Source organism: Crassostrea angulata, chromosome 2, assembly GCF_025612915.1.
Source record: "Crassostrea angulata isolate pt1a10 chromosome 2, ASM2561291v2, whole genome shotgun sequence".
Classification (NCBI taxonomy): domain Eukaryota; kingdom Metazoa; phylum Mollusca; class Bivalvia; order Ostreida; family Ostreidae; genus Magallana; species Magallana angulata.
This window is the reverse complement of record NC_069112.1, coordinates 1,195,490-1,212,354: the sequence shown is the minus strand read 5'-3', so window position 1 is coordinate 1,212,354 and position 16,865 is coordinate 1,195,490. Positions and strand designations below refer to the sequence as shown.

General features: G+C 33.8%; 1 protein-coding gene and 1 pseudogene across 1 annotated transcript; both read left to right on the top strand.

Annotated features, from left to right (window-relative positions):
• Window positions 1-5,384: 5,384 nt before the first annotated feature.
• On the top strand, window positions 5,385-15,098 carry LOC128171386 (uncharacterized). Its single transcript, XM_052837180.1, has 5 exons — window positions 5,385-5,438; window positions 9,280-11,005; window positions 11,485-11,562; window positions 11,758-11,840; window positions 13,510-15,098. The coding sequence occupies exons 2-4, from the start codon at window positions 9,304-9,306 to the stop codon at window positions 11,814-11,816; spliced, it is 1,839 nt and encodes a 612-aa protein (XP_052693140.1). The 5' UTR covers window positions 5,385-5,438; window positions 9,280-9,303; the 3' UTR covers window positions 11,817-11,840; window positions 13,510-15,098.
• Window positions 5,474-16,865, top strand: part of LOC128171440 (uncharacterized) — a 95,851-nt pseudogene continuing 84,459 nt past the window's right edge.

The following is a 16,865-nucleotide window of genomic DNA, read 5'->3' as shown; positions in this document are numbered from 1 at the left end:
ACGTTTAATAAGTAATATAAAGATGAAATTAATTTATAATGAAAACTAAGTTGACCGATTAATACATTAAAAATTAAACATTCGAATAGCTTTTTTTTCTTCGTTTTTTTTTCGGTTATAAAAAAATACATTAGAATAGCTTTTGTGTGTGTGTGTGGGGGGGGGGGGGGGCATTTGTCTAAAAAAATAAGTAAGTAACACTTTGTTTTTCTGTTGAAAGACCAAAAGTTTTACATTTATCAATGTCTTATTTGCTTACCTGAATTTGAAATAAAAATGTATAGTTATTGCCACTTAAACATTTGTTACATGTAAGAATATCTATAGGGTGATTTCACCGGCCATGCATCGGGCACGGGTACTACTAAACAGAGAACTCAGGGATTTATCTAGCTATTTTATTTTACTACCCTCTTTATATTTAAAGGGGAAAATTTGAGTCGTAGGTTCGATTGAGCACCGGAGGCACGATAAAGGTCCGGGGGCATGCCCCTCCAGGAAAATTTTTAAATAAATGGAGCAAAATCCTGCATTCTGAGAGCTTCTGATGTTCATTTCTATACATTTATGAAGACCAAAAAACCAACCCTTTTTAGGCAAAAAAAAAAAAAAAAAAAATTAACCAAAAAACCCCCATATATATATTATATAGATCACTGTTTCCTGTCCCCATATGAAATAAATTAAGGTAGGTAGGTAGGATTTTTTTTTTTAAATTTTAACACTCGGGAAGAGGAAAAAGTATATATATGTGCATTTGGGGTATTTGTCTAACCCTTTGACCCACTTAATTACTACCGTTATGTAGAGGATCTGTTAATTTTAAAGATAATTCTTTACAAACGGTTTTATAGTAATTTTAACTTTTATTGCTGATTTATTTACTAATAAAATGTGATCAGCTAACTGCAGTGATATCAGGATTAAAAGTAATGAACATCGTTTTTGTTATTTCTGAGGTATGTTGCTTCACCCATATCTATAACCCAAGATGAATTAATTTGTTTCATGTTTTTACTCGCCACAGGGTTAATTCACGCAGTGAAAATATTTTTAGATTAGTTTACATGTACTATTATTCTTTTACCATTGACATTAATTTACACGGTCGTGTACTCAGAAGACAGAGCAACTTCAACTTCTCTTTCTGAGGAAATTCTGGCGTACTTACCGATCACAAACACATCTATTATATAGTTTAATATTCTCTGTTTGATATGGGAATTTTCTCTCTGAAAAAGGGGAATTATTCACCTATTTTAAGAGGGAAAAGGTACCGTTTACCGGTAGTAAAAACAGCCTTGATAAATCCCTGGAACTCTAGAGAACTTTAGAGAACTCTAGAGAACTCTTGGGATTTTCTCATATTTAAAGTATTTAGAACCCATTTTTGTATTTTATATGATAAAAAAAGTTGTATTTTAGTCGAAATATATATTTAAAATATTTGGATTTAAGTAAATATTAATTATTTCACGCAAAACATCAAGTTGGGGGAGGCTAAATTATTCAAAGGATCTCGATCCCGAGCAGTTTACTCTTTTTGAAATTCTTTCAACATTTGATATAATTCTTAATATGGATTTTATTTAAGGTTAATTATATTTTATAATTTGTAGCGTTAGTGTCTTTATTCTCCGTTTATGATTTGTTATGATTTTAATTAAGATACTGACTTTTTGCTTGTCGCCAACTTCAAATCTTGATAGTTTTACGACTAAGTGTAATAAAACAACTCTTCTCCATGAATATACATTTATAAATGGACAATCGAAAGAATATCCGAGATCCACTATGACACTAGAAATTGTAAATATTAATTAAGTAATATAAAGGCTTTAAAAATAATGCATAAATTGCCTTTTCCTTACAGAAGAAATTAAAGGGGCATGTTCACGATTGTGGTCAAATTCTACAGTATATTTCTGTTTTAATTATTTACAATATGCTTTAGGAATACATTTTTAATGATCAAATGAAATTTAAGAGTCATTTGTTAACGGTAAAAAGCAAGATAATTTTTTCTTTACAATGATAATAACGTATGTAAGTTGTTATATCTATAACAACAGAATATGATCATTGAAATGTGATAGCTTAATATATATTATGTTGTGTTTTTACGTGCATTATTATACCAATGGCTTGAGGTAACCTGTATATATAGAAACAATGTCTAAATGACATTAGATCAGGATCGGAGTTTGACGATCACGCCGACTAGATTTCCTTCGGGAATTTGTCTTTAATTAGTTTAAAATCAACTTTAATGAGTTTATGTATGTAGTATAACATGTTACTGAACAGATACGTGCATAATAAAGCATTTATTAGCCCTTTTAAATGAAAAAATCCCAGAGTTCTCTAGGATTCTCTAGAGTTCTTTAGAGTTCTCTGTTTAGTAGAACCGATCGGACACCTTTGGATTTTTCCCTTTGTTCATGCATCAAATACCGTCCAAATATAAATAAAACTTGTTTTAAAAGTTACAGGTTTTCCCCTTGCTTAATTACTGGAGAAAAAATTGTGAAATTGTTAAAAATGTAGAAAATAAAGCAAATTAATGAAGTGTTGAACTATTTCACCATGGATCGGACAGTATTTACCAAGCATCGGACAGCTATACTTAAAAATAACAACATTTTCTGGTTTTAATGCAAAAATACAAAGGTTCGGAAATATTAATATTTCTTAAAATGTAAATCCTCAAATCTACATATAGGAATTTAGACTAGTGCTTCTGTTTAACGGAATATTTGTCATAAGGGGTATTTTATCGTGCCAGCTCCTACAGAAACTTTGGACTAAAAAGGGTGTGTCCATAAAACTCGATTTTTAAGTGGTTTGAGGAAATGTTTGTGTCGATGATTTTTTAAATTTTTATTTTACTTCACATTTAAAGTATATTACAAGGAATGGACACATAATCTCCATATTATTAGAAGAAATCATGCAGTGAAAACTGTCCGATGCATGGTTAATTTGTGTCCGATCCATGGTGAAATGAACATATGGTGCAATAATGACCTTGACATTAATTGTTCAAATTTTTTGGACTTATTTTAATCAAATTTTGTTTCAAAACTTACTTCTTTCTAATTATTTTACTCAGAGATTGCATTTTCACTAATTCACAATCAAACGCACAACATTTAAATAATGCTTAAGTGTAAAATCTTCGTAACTTAATTTTCAATAATGGCGTATTTGATGTCATTTAGCGATGTCTATATTGCTATTTCTTTGACAATGTGACGGTCAAATTCTTAATAATGATAAAGTTCATTTGTTCTAATTCAGGAATATACGAAACAACACATGAGCGCATGCACATTTATTTGTATATTTAAAAACAAAGTTGTTCGATCCAAGGTATGTGTCCGATGCATGGTTAAATCACCCTACTTATAGATGAAGACATTTTGTCAATAAACTAAAATATGCCTGCACCAGAATAACTGCTTACACCTTGGTATTTCAACAAGTGTGATATGATGTCCATCAACTATAATTGAATTTTACTTGATAAGTAATTATTGTAAAATTAATTAATTAAAAACCTACTTTCATTTTCAATATTTTAAAACTAGTTCAAAATAGCAAAAATGAGGGTAAGGTGGTGCACACGCTTTGGCGGATCCAGGTCAGTGGGAGTTTGTATCAAAATATATACTAGCAATGAAGTAATATTGAATGATTATGTAAAGAGTGATTGTGAATATATTTACTGGGAACTTACCTCGAGTATAGATTCTGATAGAAGGTAATACTTGATATTTATAGTTGCAAATATGTTTCCTTCTATGAACCTTTGAATAGCGAAAGCGTTCAATAATGTGTGAACTTTTTCATGACATCACAATGATAATGGCCCGTGCTTATCGTTTCACAGTTGCATTACTAGCATACACTAAGCGTCTTTTAATTTCATACATTTTAATACAGGAAAGATTGGTAGCAAACCTTTTACATTAATTTGTAAACAATGAACAGATTGTGTTCTACATCTATATGAATAAATCATGTATACATAAAATAGGAAAGTTGAAAGGTGACTGGGCGATGAATGTTCATAAAAAAAATGTTTTGTTTTTCCTAAACCGTTTTCCTATACTACAAATAATACATATCAATAGTGATCATTAATAGAATGATGAACATGGTATGATTGATGTTTTAATAAACTAATTTGATTTAATACATTAATATATTTGAATATAAAATACTGAGGAGGGGGTGCAGTGGTTTAAACAAATAATCGACATCATTCTATTTTGATAAGAGAAAATTTGTAGGATTACAAAATTAAAAGAATTGGCCTACTATGTACTTTAATAAAAAATCATATATTTATGCATACATATAATATTCTTTAGATTGACTTGTGAACCTAAACATCATTTTTGTTCAGTCGACTACTTGAGTAACAGAAAGGCATAAACCAGCGTTTTATTCAGAGCACTTTATATGTTGTATGCGTGTATGTAAACCAAACCGGAATAGATGGTGTGACGTCAAAATAATTAATTGTCTTGGTTTTCAATACAAAAGAGTTCTACATCATGTCAGCCTCCTGTAAATACAATTTCTTTAACTTCAAATGTGCATTATAGCTTGATTATGTAGTTTATTTTCAAAACAGCATGACTACGTGTAATAATTTAAATCACTTTATTAATATAAATAAAATGTGTTTTTGACTTTCCTTCCGCTTTAAGTATTTTACCTTGATATTTCAAATACTCGGATATCTCAAAGTTTTTAAACAGTCCCATCTAGTTCGAGATAACGAAGTTTGACTGTATTTTATACGAACTCTTTTAAAAACGGGCTAAAATACAGACGTTATCAGTTTCAGAGAGCAGTGATACGGAATCGGAAAACCACAGTGTGGTGATCCGGAAATTCAGATCAAACTGTGAAATTGACAGTATAATTGATGTGTATATGATATGTATATATCATCCATTTTAGTTTAGATTTTTCATCCCTGCTCCTGTAAATATCCAGCCATGCAGTTGGGTTTTTATTTCAATTTTAAAGGAAAGGTTCAGAAAACAATTAAGAAAAAAATCAGACACAAGAAATACAAAAATGAACCAAAAAAAATTTTTTTTTTAATATTAAGCATTGTATCATATAAATGATTATATATTGTTAAATCTAGCGCTTGTGTGGGATATCATCGAATACTAGAATGTAACAGTTAATAGTCCAAGGTTTCTTTACAGGCTCTCTGTGTCTGACTGTTGACTGATAGGTTATACCAGTCTGTAGAATGTAACAGTTGATGGTCTCTTTACAGGTTCTCTGTGTCTGACTGTTGACTGATAGGTTATACCAGTCTGTAGTATGTAACAGTTGATGGTCTCTTTACAGGTTCCCAGGCTGTGTTTGACTGTGCTGTGTACTGCGAGATCAAAGAGAGAATATATGTGGTATAGTATTCATGTAATATCACCATGTTCATGTAGCTATACTATGTATTTTTAGGTCACCTGAGTCACTCAGGAGACCCATTGCTATCTCACGTTTGTCGTCGTGTGTCATTCATAGACATTTTAGTATACATCTTTTAAATGGGTATGAGGGCAGTAGTCATTGTGTTAGTCCTGGGGTAAGAACTATTGCCCGAGAGCATAGGCCGAGGTCAACATCAATTTCTTACCCAGGAACTGACAATATAACTATTGTCCACATTCCCATTTGATGATTGATGTGTTAGATGAGGAGAAACATATCCTTGTGGTAATTTCAGGGCCGGGGTATTGTCCAATTATCTGCCCGGGGGACAGTCAAAAATCAACCAGTGTTAAGGGAATAGCAATGCATGGGACATAAGCCGGTAATTAACATGTATACATTGGTGGGTTCCCATTTTGCACACATTTGAGGATTTAGGTGTGAATTGTATTTTGATGGCAATTATAGTCTGTTCTTTACATGGGGTAAAGACACAACTGCATTTTATCCATCTTTTATAACCACATTATAAAAAGTTACATTCTGTATTTCATAGGTGAATTGTAGATAAGAACATACTGAAGATATGTGTCACATTTGAAAAACTATTTTTCAATAGAATCAGACAGAAGTCAAATCCTGTGTCGGCCCTCATTTCTATAACTAAGTTATGGTGATGTGTGTGTGGAGAGAGAGAGAGAGAGAGAGAGAGAGAGAGAGAGAGAGAGAGAGAGAGAGAGAGAGAATAAACATAGATTGAAGGTACATGTTTGAGAGTAAGCAGTAATTAATATAGTAAATGTAGATTTTTACGAGTTTGAGAAAAGGTTAATAAAGCAACTAAGAAAAAAATCAGACACTATGTTTACATAAATAAACCAAAAAATATGGATCAACATATAATTATACCCCCGCTCGAAAGGAGAGGGGGTATACTGTTTTACCCTTGTGTGTCTGTCCGTCTGTCTGTCTATCCGTCTGTCTGTCTGTCCGTCCGTAACAAAAATTTCTGTCGCATTTATCTGAGCAACAATTTATCGCAGATGCTTGAAATTTTTACACAGTGTTTGTTAAGGCATGCCATATCACGGGATATATTTTTGTACCAATCAGACGTCAACTTATTGTTAAATGACGACTTTGTTTATTTTTAGCCAAAATTTTCAAACAAATTTTCCTCAAAGATTTCTCAGCAGCTATTAATCGCAGATGCTTGAAATTTTAACACACTATTTGTTTAGGCATGCCATATTATGGGATATATTTCTGTACCAATCGGATGCCAGCTTTCTGTTAAATGTCGACTTTGCTTATTTTGCATATTTACATCAGAGCGGGGGTATCACTAGTGAGCATTGGCTCACAGATATCTTGTGAAGCATTGTATCATATAAATGTATGTAATATTAAATCCCGCAATTGCGCGGGATATCATCAAGTACTAGAATGTAACAGTTGATGGTCTCTTTACAGGTTCCCAGGCTGTGTTTGACTGTGCTTTGACTGAAAGATCAAAGAGAGAATATATGTGGTATAGTATTCATGTAATATCACCATGTTCATGTAACTATACTCTGTATTATTAGGTCACCTGAGTCACTCAGGAGACCCATTGCTATCTCATGTTTGTCGTCGTGTGTCATTCATAGACATTTAAGTATACATCTTTTAAATGGGTATGAGGGCAGTGGTCATTGTGTTAGTACTGGGATAAGAACTGTTACTCGAGAGCATGGGCCGAGGTCAATATCAATTTCTTACCCAGGAACTGACAATATAACTATTGCCCACATTCCCATTTGATTATTGATGTGTTAGATGAGGAGAAACATACCTTTGTGGTAATTTCAGGGCTCATTTATCTAGGGGGCAGTCACAAATCAACCAGGGTTAAGGGAATAGCAAAGCATGGGACATAAGCCAGTAATTAACATGTATACACTGGTGGGTTCCCATTTTGCACAAGTTTGAGGATTAGGTGTGAATTGTATTTTGATAGCAATTAAAGAAAGTAATAATGAGAGAGAAAGAGAGAGAGATAACATGTCTAAGAAAATATACATATGTTTAGCAGAATAAGTAAGTCAGAGAAAAGAGAGAGTGAGAGAGATATTACATGTCTGAGAGAATAAGTAAGATGCATATGTTTACATTTATAAGAGCAAGTATCAGAGAGAGAGAGAGAGAGAGAGAGAGAGAGAGCAAACAGACATGTTATACAGAACAATAAATATTAAATGATAGATATGGAACAACAAGAGTAAGGGAGTAAGAGACAAAGTTTAGTTGAGTTCATCTGAAAGAGAGAGAGATAGATAGAGAGAAGAGAGGGGTGATAGAAAACAAGATTACATGTTAGAAGAGAGAGAGAGGGGTTTGATAGTGAAAGTGTGAGGGATAGAGAGAACAGATAGAAAGCAAGAGAACAGATTTAATGAGAGATAAGAAGTACATGTTTAGCTGTAAAATCATGAGATAGTGAGAGAAAGTAATAATAAAAGAATGAAATTGATTACATGTCTGAGAGAAATAGAATGATGCATATGTTTAACAGAGTAAGTCGGAGAAGAGAGAGAGAGAGAGAGAATACATGTCTGAGAAAAATAGTTAGATGCACATGTTTACATACTAAGTCTGTGAGTAAGAAACAGAGACTACATGTCTGAGAGAATAAGATGCACATGTTTGCATGTATATAAGATTAAGTCACAAGAGAGAGACAGAGAGAGAGAGACTACCGGTACATGTCTGAGATAATAAGTAAGATGCACATGTTTACATAAAAGATAGAAAGTGTTTACATGTTTATTTATGAAATAATGAGGGACAGAGGCTTAGAGAAAGAATGAGAGATAAGAAGTACTTGTTTAGCTGTAAAATTAGAGATAGTGAATGAAGGAGTAATAATGTGTGAGAGAGAAAGAGAGAGAGAGAGAGAGAGACAGACAGACAGACAGACACAGAGAGATTACATGTCTAAGAGAAATAGAAAGATGCATATGTTTAACAGAGAGTAACTCAGAGAGAAAAAGAGAGAGAAATTACAATAGTAAGATGCACATGTTTATAAGAATAGGTCAGTGAGAGAGAGAGAGAGATTACATCTTTGAGAGTAAGATATATTTAGTACATGTACATGTTTAATGGAATTTGTCTGAAAGAGAGAAATAGATTGAAAGAGAGCAAAAATACATGTTTAGAAGAGAAATCTGAGGAGACAGAGAAAAAGCATGTGTTAGAAAAAAAATCAGAGAGAGAGGAGGAATAAGAGAGAGAGAGAGAGAGAGAGAGAGAGAGAGAGAGAGAGAGAGAGAGAGAGAGAGAGAGAGAGGGCAAGAGTGCATGTTTAGTATTGAAATTGTGAGAAACAGAGATTGAGAGAAAGAAATAGAAAGAGCAGGAGTACATGTTAGGTAAATTGAGACAGTAAATACTCTGTAATTGAATTCAACTAAATTGAGACGTGTACTCTACATCTTATTTTATTTTCTCTCTCTGACTTTCTCTGCTAGATAATCATATAGTACACTTACTCAATTATGTACACATCCAAGAGAGAGAAACAGAGAAAGAAATGTAGGGATAAAGAGAGAGAGAGAGAGAGAAAGCACATCTTTCTCACTCAGCAATCTTATGTTGTATTTTTCTACTGGTTGAGTGTCTCTATAATCAGAACCAGAATAATAGACCGTCAATTATCCAAGTAGGGAAAATATATTAATCTTTAAAAAACCCAAATATATTTCTTTTAAAATTTGACATTGAATGTTTATACAAACAATAATAATCCTAAAACTCTTTATTTTCATTGAACAGGTTGTGACCCAGACCGCCCACATCATGGACACAGCAAGCTCCCAATACATCACAGCAAGCTCCCAATACATCACAGGAAGCTCCCCATACCGAGTACATCTGTGTTCTAAGTGTCCGGGGGACACAGCGTACTATTGTGTATCGTGTCCATGTGATCTGTGTCCCCAGTGTAAAGAGAACCATGTAAAAGATCCCCAAACAATAGACCATGATGTTGTGTCACACCGTGATCAAATCAACTACATCCCAACACAAGAGATCTGTGTGAGACATCCTAGCCATGTTTATACAAAGTACTGTGAACCGTGTCAAGTTCCTGCCTGTAATAATTGCCAAACACATAGAAAACACACGCAGATAGATGTTAAAACAGCCTATAAAACAAAGCGACAACAACACAGAGGAACCATTCACACCATCAGAAGTGAGGCTCTCTTTTACAGACCTGTTCTCCTGACAGAAATCAAAGCTGATGTCAAAACCTGTCACACAGAATTCTCCCCCCTTCAATCAGAGATGTTAACAAAGGCCCAGACACTGAAGGATCTCATTGACTCTGTGGTATATGATCTATTGAACTATGTGTTTTGTTACTTTGATTTCAAACACAGATGTAAAAACCAAAAGATAAAAATGATCAGACATATTGTCAGACTAAGGAGATATGAACACAGATATGTACAGCCAGCATTCACATTCAGTGCGCTACAATTCCTCTCATTCACAAAGACAGTCCTCCCCCAGATACATCTTACACTCCACACCAGCCAGCTCTCCATGACTGAGTCACTCAACAAGGAGGATGTGATGGAGTCACTGAGTGTAATCCAAATCACAGAGAGAGGAAACCGACGCGTAGGAAACCAGTGTCTGCTGAAACTGACGTCTGGTGCTGAGTTCCATCAATCTCTCACAGTGCCAGGTGTTGGTCGTTGTTATCACATTTCCTGTGTGACATCAGACCGGGTCTGGGTCAGTGATCATTGGAACAATCTCATGTTGACAGACACAACAGGTGTCCCTCTACATCGTGTGGAGGATTCATGTAATGGTGATAGTGGATTACACACAGTGAACAGTGAGAGTGAACTGATTTATATAGATAGGAAACTTAACATCAACAAACTGTCAAAGGAATTGAAAACAACCACCACATTTATAGAGAGAACAGACTCTACATGGTGGCCACAGTGTGTGTACTGGTCCCCGTCCACTGGGGATCTACTGGTCGGGATGCGTAACTTTAGGACAGAGACAGGCAAGGTAACCCGGTACAACCAGAGTGGACAACTCACACAAACCATACAGTACCACAACACAGGACGGGGACTGTATAGAGAACCTAACTATATAACAGAGAACAACAATGGGGATGTCGTGGTGTCTGACTATATATATATTGGGTCTGGTGCTGTAGTGGTGACAGAGCGTGGAGGAAGACATCGTTTCTCCTACAGAGGACATCCATCAGGATCAGGACTACTGCCATGTGGAATCTGTACTGACGCGCTGTCACACATCCTGGTGTGTGATTGGACAACTGACACAGTACAGATGATAAATAAGGACGGTCAGTTCCTGTCACATCTACTGACAAAATCACAAGAGATGGGTTATCCATGTAGCCTGGGTTATGATGTCAACACTCACCGTCTCTGGGTCGGATCAGGGGACAACAACGAGGTGCGTGTCTACAGGTATATCACCAGACAGGACGCTCTGACAGGTAAGTCTGAGTCATTATCATTCACATTAATTAGATATAGATAACTAAGACACACAGTCCGTGTTAATTATCAGTCAATAAGATACATGTAAGACATGTTTATCTGTGTGATTGTTTGTCAATATAAACAACTCATTGTTACAGGGTTAGCTGTATCTACCAGTCATTGGGATTCAGTGTTTATCTAACATAAACAGAAATTAGATACATTATTTTATTAATTAAATGTACAGTTACATGTCATTGTATTTAGTGAATAGGAATAACAGGTTGTTGTATTTAATTATGAAATATATAGAATGACTCATGTATTTGTAATTGGTTATGTTGTGACATGTTAATTGACTTAATTTGATTAATTAGATAAATATAAAAGAAAGTGTCATGGTAATCAGGTTAAAGTTTTAATTGTGGATGTAGCTCTATCATTACATATACTGTATGTAATTAATTAACAGCTAATTAATGCCTTGTTGTAGATGAACACAGACCCCGTCCTGATGAGGACACCCGATACACGACACATCCTCACAACACAACTCATCAACTAAAGGAAGGTAAAACTCACTGACGCATGTATTTGTAATCAGTTGTTTTGTTACATGTTAATTGACTTAATTTAATTAATTAGACAAATAATAGACCAAGTGTCATGGTAATCCGTTTGAAGTTTTAATTTGTAGAAGTAGCTCTATCATTACATATAATGTATGGAATGGATTAATTAACAGCTAATTAATGACTTGTTGCAGATGAACACAGACCCCGTCCTGATGAGGACACCATGTCCAGCTCAACACCAGCCGTGTAATGGAGATAGCTGGGATATTGACAGGTTGTAAATGTTTCTGTACAAATCTAGTCTGCTCTCAAAACCACACATGTTGTTTGTCACTTTGTTCAACATCTGCAGCTGAAATTGAGCTGTGTATAATTCACATGGACTGTAATACTGACTCCTGTTTATTTCACACTTTGTGATCATCCAAACATGGCTGTCTGTTGCTGAGTGAGAAACATCATGTTATACAAGTTTTATTTTCTGAATGTGGAATATTATAAAACAAATATCCACATGAAGAAGTATATAATGTTAAACTGAACAATTAAACATTGTAAATGTCAGATCATTATCAATTTGAAAATGTATCTTTGTTTTGCTAATTGTGCCATTATTATACCCCATGTAATGAAATTGTTAGAGAATAATGACCTCGACCTAAGAATTTTATCATGTTTAATATGAAACTTTTAAGGTATTTAGGACACAATGTGTAGATGTGCTAATTACTAGGAAGTTCCAATTCATTTATCTTTCTGGGAATTTTAGCCCCATTGAACTTAGAATTTTGTCTAAATGTTGAATTTAGCAATGATTTTGTTTGTAAGTAGTTAGAACACAATGTGTTGATTTGCACATTTCTAGGAAATTTTAATTACAATGTTTTGTCTTCAAATTTTGAACCATTAGAATTTAGTATGATGCTGTTTAAGACAAATGATTAAATATGTGCATAATTGCAGAAAGTTTTGATCTGATGATGTTTTGCTAGTAATGCCCTTTATCATTTTTAGCTAACTGAGCTGAAAGCTCAAGTGAGCCTTTCTGATCACATTTTGTCTGTCGTCTGTCTGTTTGTTTGTCTGTCCTCTGTCCATCAACTTTTCACATTTTCAACATCTCCCCCAGAACTACTGTGTCAATTTCAACCAAACTTGGCACAAAGCACCCTTGGGCAAAGAAGATTCAAAGTTGTGAAAATTAAGGAAGGTGCCCCTTTTCAAGGGGAGATAATTAGGATTTATGTATCCCAACCTGAGAGAAATTCAAAGCCACCCTCCCATCCCTTTAATTAAGGTGGTATGGAACATCTGTCAATAATGATGTGAATTAAAGTACATTACTATTGAAATACTTTCATTGGTTTAGAATTTTCTTTCACAATATTTTACAAAAAAATATGTTTTAGAAAATTTTGGAAAAGTAATAAATTTGTCAAACCCGACTTGAACTCGTGACTTACAGGTCCGTAGTGAGCACTCTAACCCACTGCACTGCGCTGTAAGGTAACAATGATGGGAAAGAAACTATTTATAAAATTACACTTGATTTACCGGTATTGTTTATTTTGATAAATAATATGACACAACATGAAGGTGTCCCATACCACCTTACATGTAAAGAATGAATTTTAATCAAAATTTTGATTTATTCTGTTCATTTAACAAATTTTTCAAAAGAGCGGTCCCCATACAATTCCCCTCAGTTGCAATCAGCCGGTACCAGAATTACATGCTTCCAGATTTACTTTTTTGCGTACTGCGTCATCAGAAAGCGGTGTAGAATGCCACCTTAATGCATACTCTGCCATTCATGATGTGTAGCATTGTCAAGTAATGGGAGAACATGGGGTGTTTGAGCTTGCTCACTCTTTCCTTCTTGTCCAAGTATTTGGTATTAATCATTTAATACTATTATAGATTTTTTTTTTTATTTCTTGCAGACAAGCTGCTTTTTAAACGCCTTCAGGGGGAGACAGTAGAAAACCTTCCCGGATTATCCATAATTCCAATGGAGTTACAGAAGCCAAATAATTACCGATCATCAACGGACTTTGTGTTCTGTGCGTGAACTCTACATAAACGTTTCATGAATGGACTCTGTATCTGTGTAGGTGAACAAAAATAACGCGTCATCAATGGACACTGTTGCTGTGTAGGTGAACTCTGCACAAAAATAACGCGTCATCAATGGTCTCTGCGTTCTGTGTACATGAAATCTGCACAAAAATAATGTATCTGTCTGCGTGAACTCTACATATATAACGCGCCATCGATGGACTCTGTATTCGTGTGCGTGAACTCTACATATATAACGCGCCATCGATGGACTCTGTATCTGTGTGCGTGAACTCTCCATATATAACGCATCCTCAATAGACTCTGTGCTCTTTGTACCAAACTCTTTATGAATAAGGCATCATCAATGGACTCTGTCTTTTGTGTACGTGAACTCTACTGTAATTTGTTATCATACGTTTTCTGTCAATTTTATCTAAGTGTACATTTTGTCAGTATATAATATGTTTTACATATCTAAGCTCCTGAAATTTCTGGTATCATTCGGTGCTAGGACGGAGATGTCCATTACAATTGTAGCCAATGTGTCACATATTGTTTTTTTTGTAATTTTGATTTTTACACAAGAAATCTTGTATGTTGTAATAAACATTATATTCAAAGGGGAATAACTCAAAATGTGTATTTTTCAGTCAGGATGAAAAAACAGTTATTCCCCTTATATAATTGTCATAAGATGAAGTTTTACTTAAAAATGAGAAATGAATTTGATGGTGTTTATCCCTGACAGTTTTATTGGTAGGATTGATCATTTGGAAAGAAGTGATCTGATAAGCTTTTGATAAGAATTTGATAAGTTTTCGATGGGTTTTTTTGTACAATGTTATGTAGTTTTAATTTCAATATATTAATAGTTGATGTTAGTTTTTAATTGATTAAGTTTGAGCTGTGCCTGTGTAACAATTGGTGCATCATATATTGCTTATTATGCTCAAAAGGTAGGTCACAATGACCCAATTAGAATTATGGTAGTTTATAGTGAAACTATTTTAGAACATATCTATTTATTTGAAAAAATAAACTAACTTGTGTTTTAGAAATGATGTACCATTAATTATACCAGAAGTCATAAACTCATGTATATATCAATTTGAAAGTAGGTCATGATGACCTCAATTTGTATTTTGAATGTTGTTAATCCTATGTGTTTGTTAATGGTGTGTAAGCACATTTCTCACACTCTGTATCTCTGTTGACCAGATAGATAGGACAACTCAAGTTAATGTTATTTATTTGGAGAAATATTGTACGCAAGTTTAAGCGAGATGATTTTTTTGGTGTTTACCCACACAATAAACCTGATGAAATACATTTATAACGTATATATATAGTATTATGTTTATTTTTATTGTGTTTACTCTTACCATGAAAAACATAATACTTGTATACAAATGATGTTTGGGGAAATGTAGCGAGCTGTAGATAAAAGTCAATAAACTTGAAGTAACATGTCTATATTGTTTGTCTTTTTTCATAGTCAGGCAGTACTGTAATACATGGTACAAAATGAGGACACGGATTAATCAGACAGACTTCACCATTGTTAACAGTTCAACGTGTTCAGACAATACTAGTGCATCATGGAAAATATGCCAGCAGAGCAATTGCTAATCCTAATGCCGTGTTCACTAAATAATCGTTGTTTATTACTTATATTTACATTTTACCACTCGCAAATACCCTGTATTAGCCTAGACCTAGACATTTAGATATTGCATCAAAAATAAACATTCCGACTTTAATGTATCCTTTATGACGTCATAGTATACAGACAGAGCAATTGCGATTATAGAAAAATAATTGAAGTTCCACTGTATAGGCTTACAGTGGGAAAGAACAATGGATATGCAAATATTTTATTATGGCAGCTTGGTTCATCCTTAAGCAGTATTATAAACTGCTAAAACAATGTTATTATACTGTAGTTTTTTAGCTCACCTGAACAAAAGGTTCGAGGGAGCTTTACTAATCACCTGTTGTCCGGCGTCTGTCCGTCTGTCTGTAAACATATAACGTTACACCGCAGTCACACACTTTACAGGTGTATCTTTACCCTACAGCCACGCATTTATATACATATACTGTAAACACGCGGATTTTGACCACAGGGGCTCGGTTGTCAGACACTGAACTTTATAACAATTTATTCCCGGATAAAAAAATATACATAAATGGTCATTCAATATATGTTCTATGGAATCCAATTAAAATCCGCCGTTAAAATCGCCCTTTATCGTCGTTTTAAAAAATGTGTATTATGTGTACATTAAAACATAAGTAATCTCAGATTACAAAGCTCACCGAGACGAGACATCACCCTTATGAGACTTCACCTTTATGAGACCACCTTTATCATATTAAATGAAAATCATACTTTATGATCTTGGATATTCATGGATTCTGCTTTGACACAATATCGTATATCATCTGTTAAAAAATTGTATGATAATCATAGGTTCATATGTTAATCAATACAATAATATAAAATTAAATATTGTATCCTATCATATTTACAACATATGTCATATAATACAATAAAATACCATAATAAACAATGATGAGATACGATATTGTAACATATGATATGACATTGTATTGGGTTATACGTTATTGTGTTTGATCAAATAATACAATATCATAATATATAAAACAATATACTAGTATTATATTACAATATCATATTACATAATACATCATAACATTGAAACATATGATATTATATTGTATAATATAGTATGATATTGTATGATACTGTATCACTTTTGATACATAAAATGATCAAATTGTATCATATGAAAACAGATACAATATTATTTGATACTTCAACATTGTATCATATCAAATGTTACAATATTATGTGATAAAGTTAAATATTATATATTGTTTTCCCTTGGACTGAAATGTCACATTTTCATTGGTTTAAACATAGCACGTGATTGCCTCATATATCTCTATATTTGTTCCGTGAGAAATAATATTAGGCAATATGGCCGTCATTGGTCGACGCTTCGCTTACTCATTTCGACATTTAATAGTATTTTATACATAAACTGCATGCTGTAAGTTCTTAAAGTATTTGGAGTTGTTGCCCTTTGAAATTCTTTAAAATTAGAGTAGTTGCCCTTAGAATATTGACGTCACATTGTTTTGTCTGGAGCAGAACAAAATGGCAGCGACGAAATTTGCTCAAATCTCTGCAGAGGAAAGGGAGAAAACGTTT

Bases quoted from the DNA above. Each gene is read 5' to 3' on its own strand.
- LOC128171386 (XM_052837180.1), top strand. From the start codon at position 9,304: ATGGACACAGCAAGCTCCCAATACATCACAGCAAGCTCCCAATACATC. The intron at 11,006-11,484 runs GTAAGTCTGAGT...GCCTTGTTGTAG, and splicing joins CAGACAGGACGCTCTGACAG to ATGAACACAGACCCCGTCCT. The intron at 11,563-11,757 runs GTAAAACTCACT...GACTTGTTGCAG, and splicing joins AACTCATCAACTAAAGGAAG to ATGAACACAGACCCCGTCCT.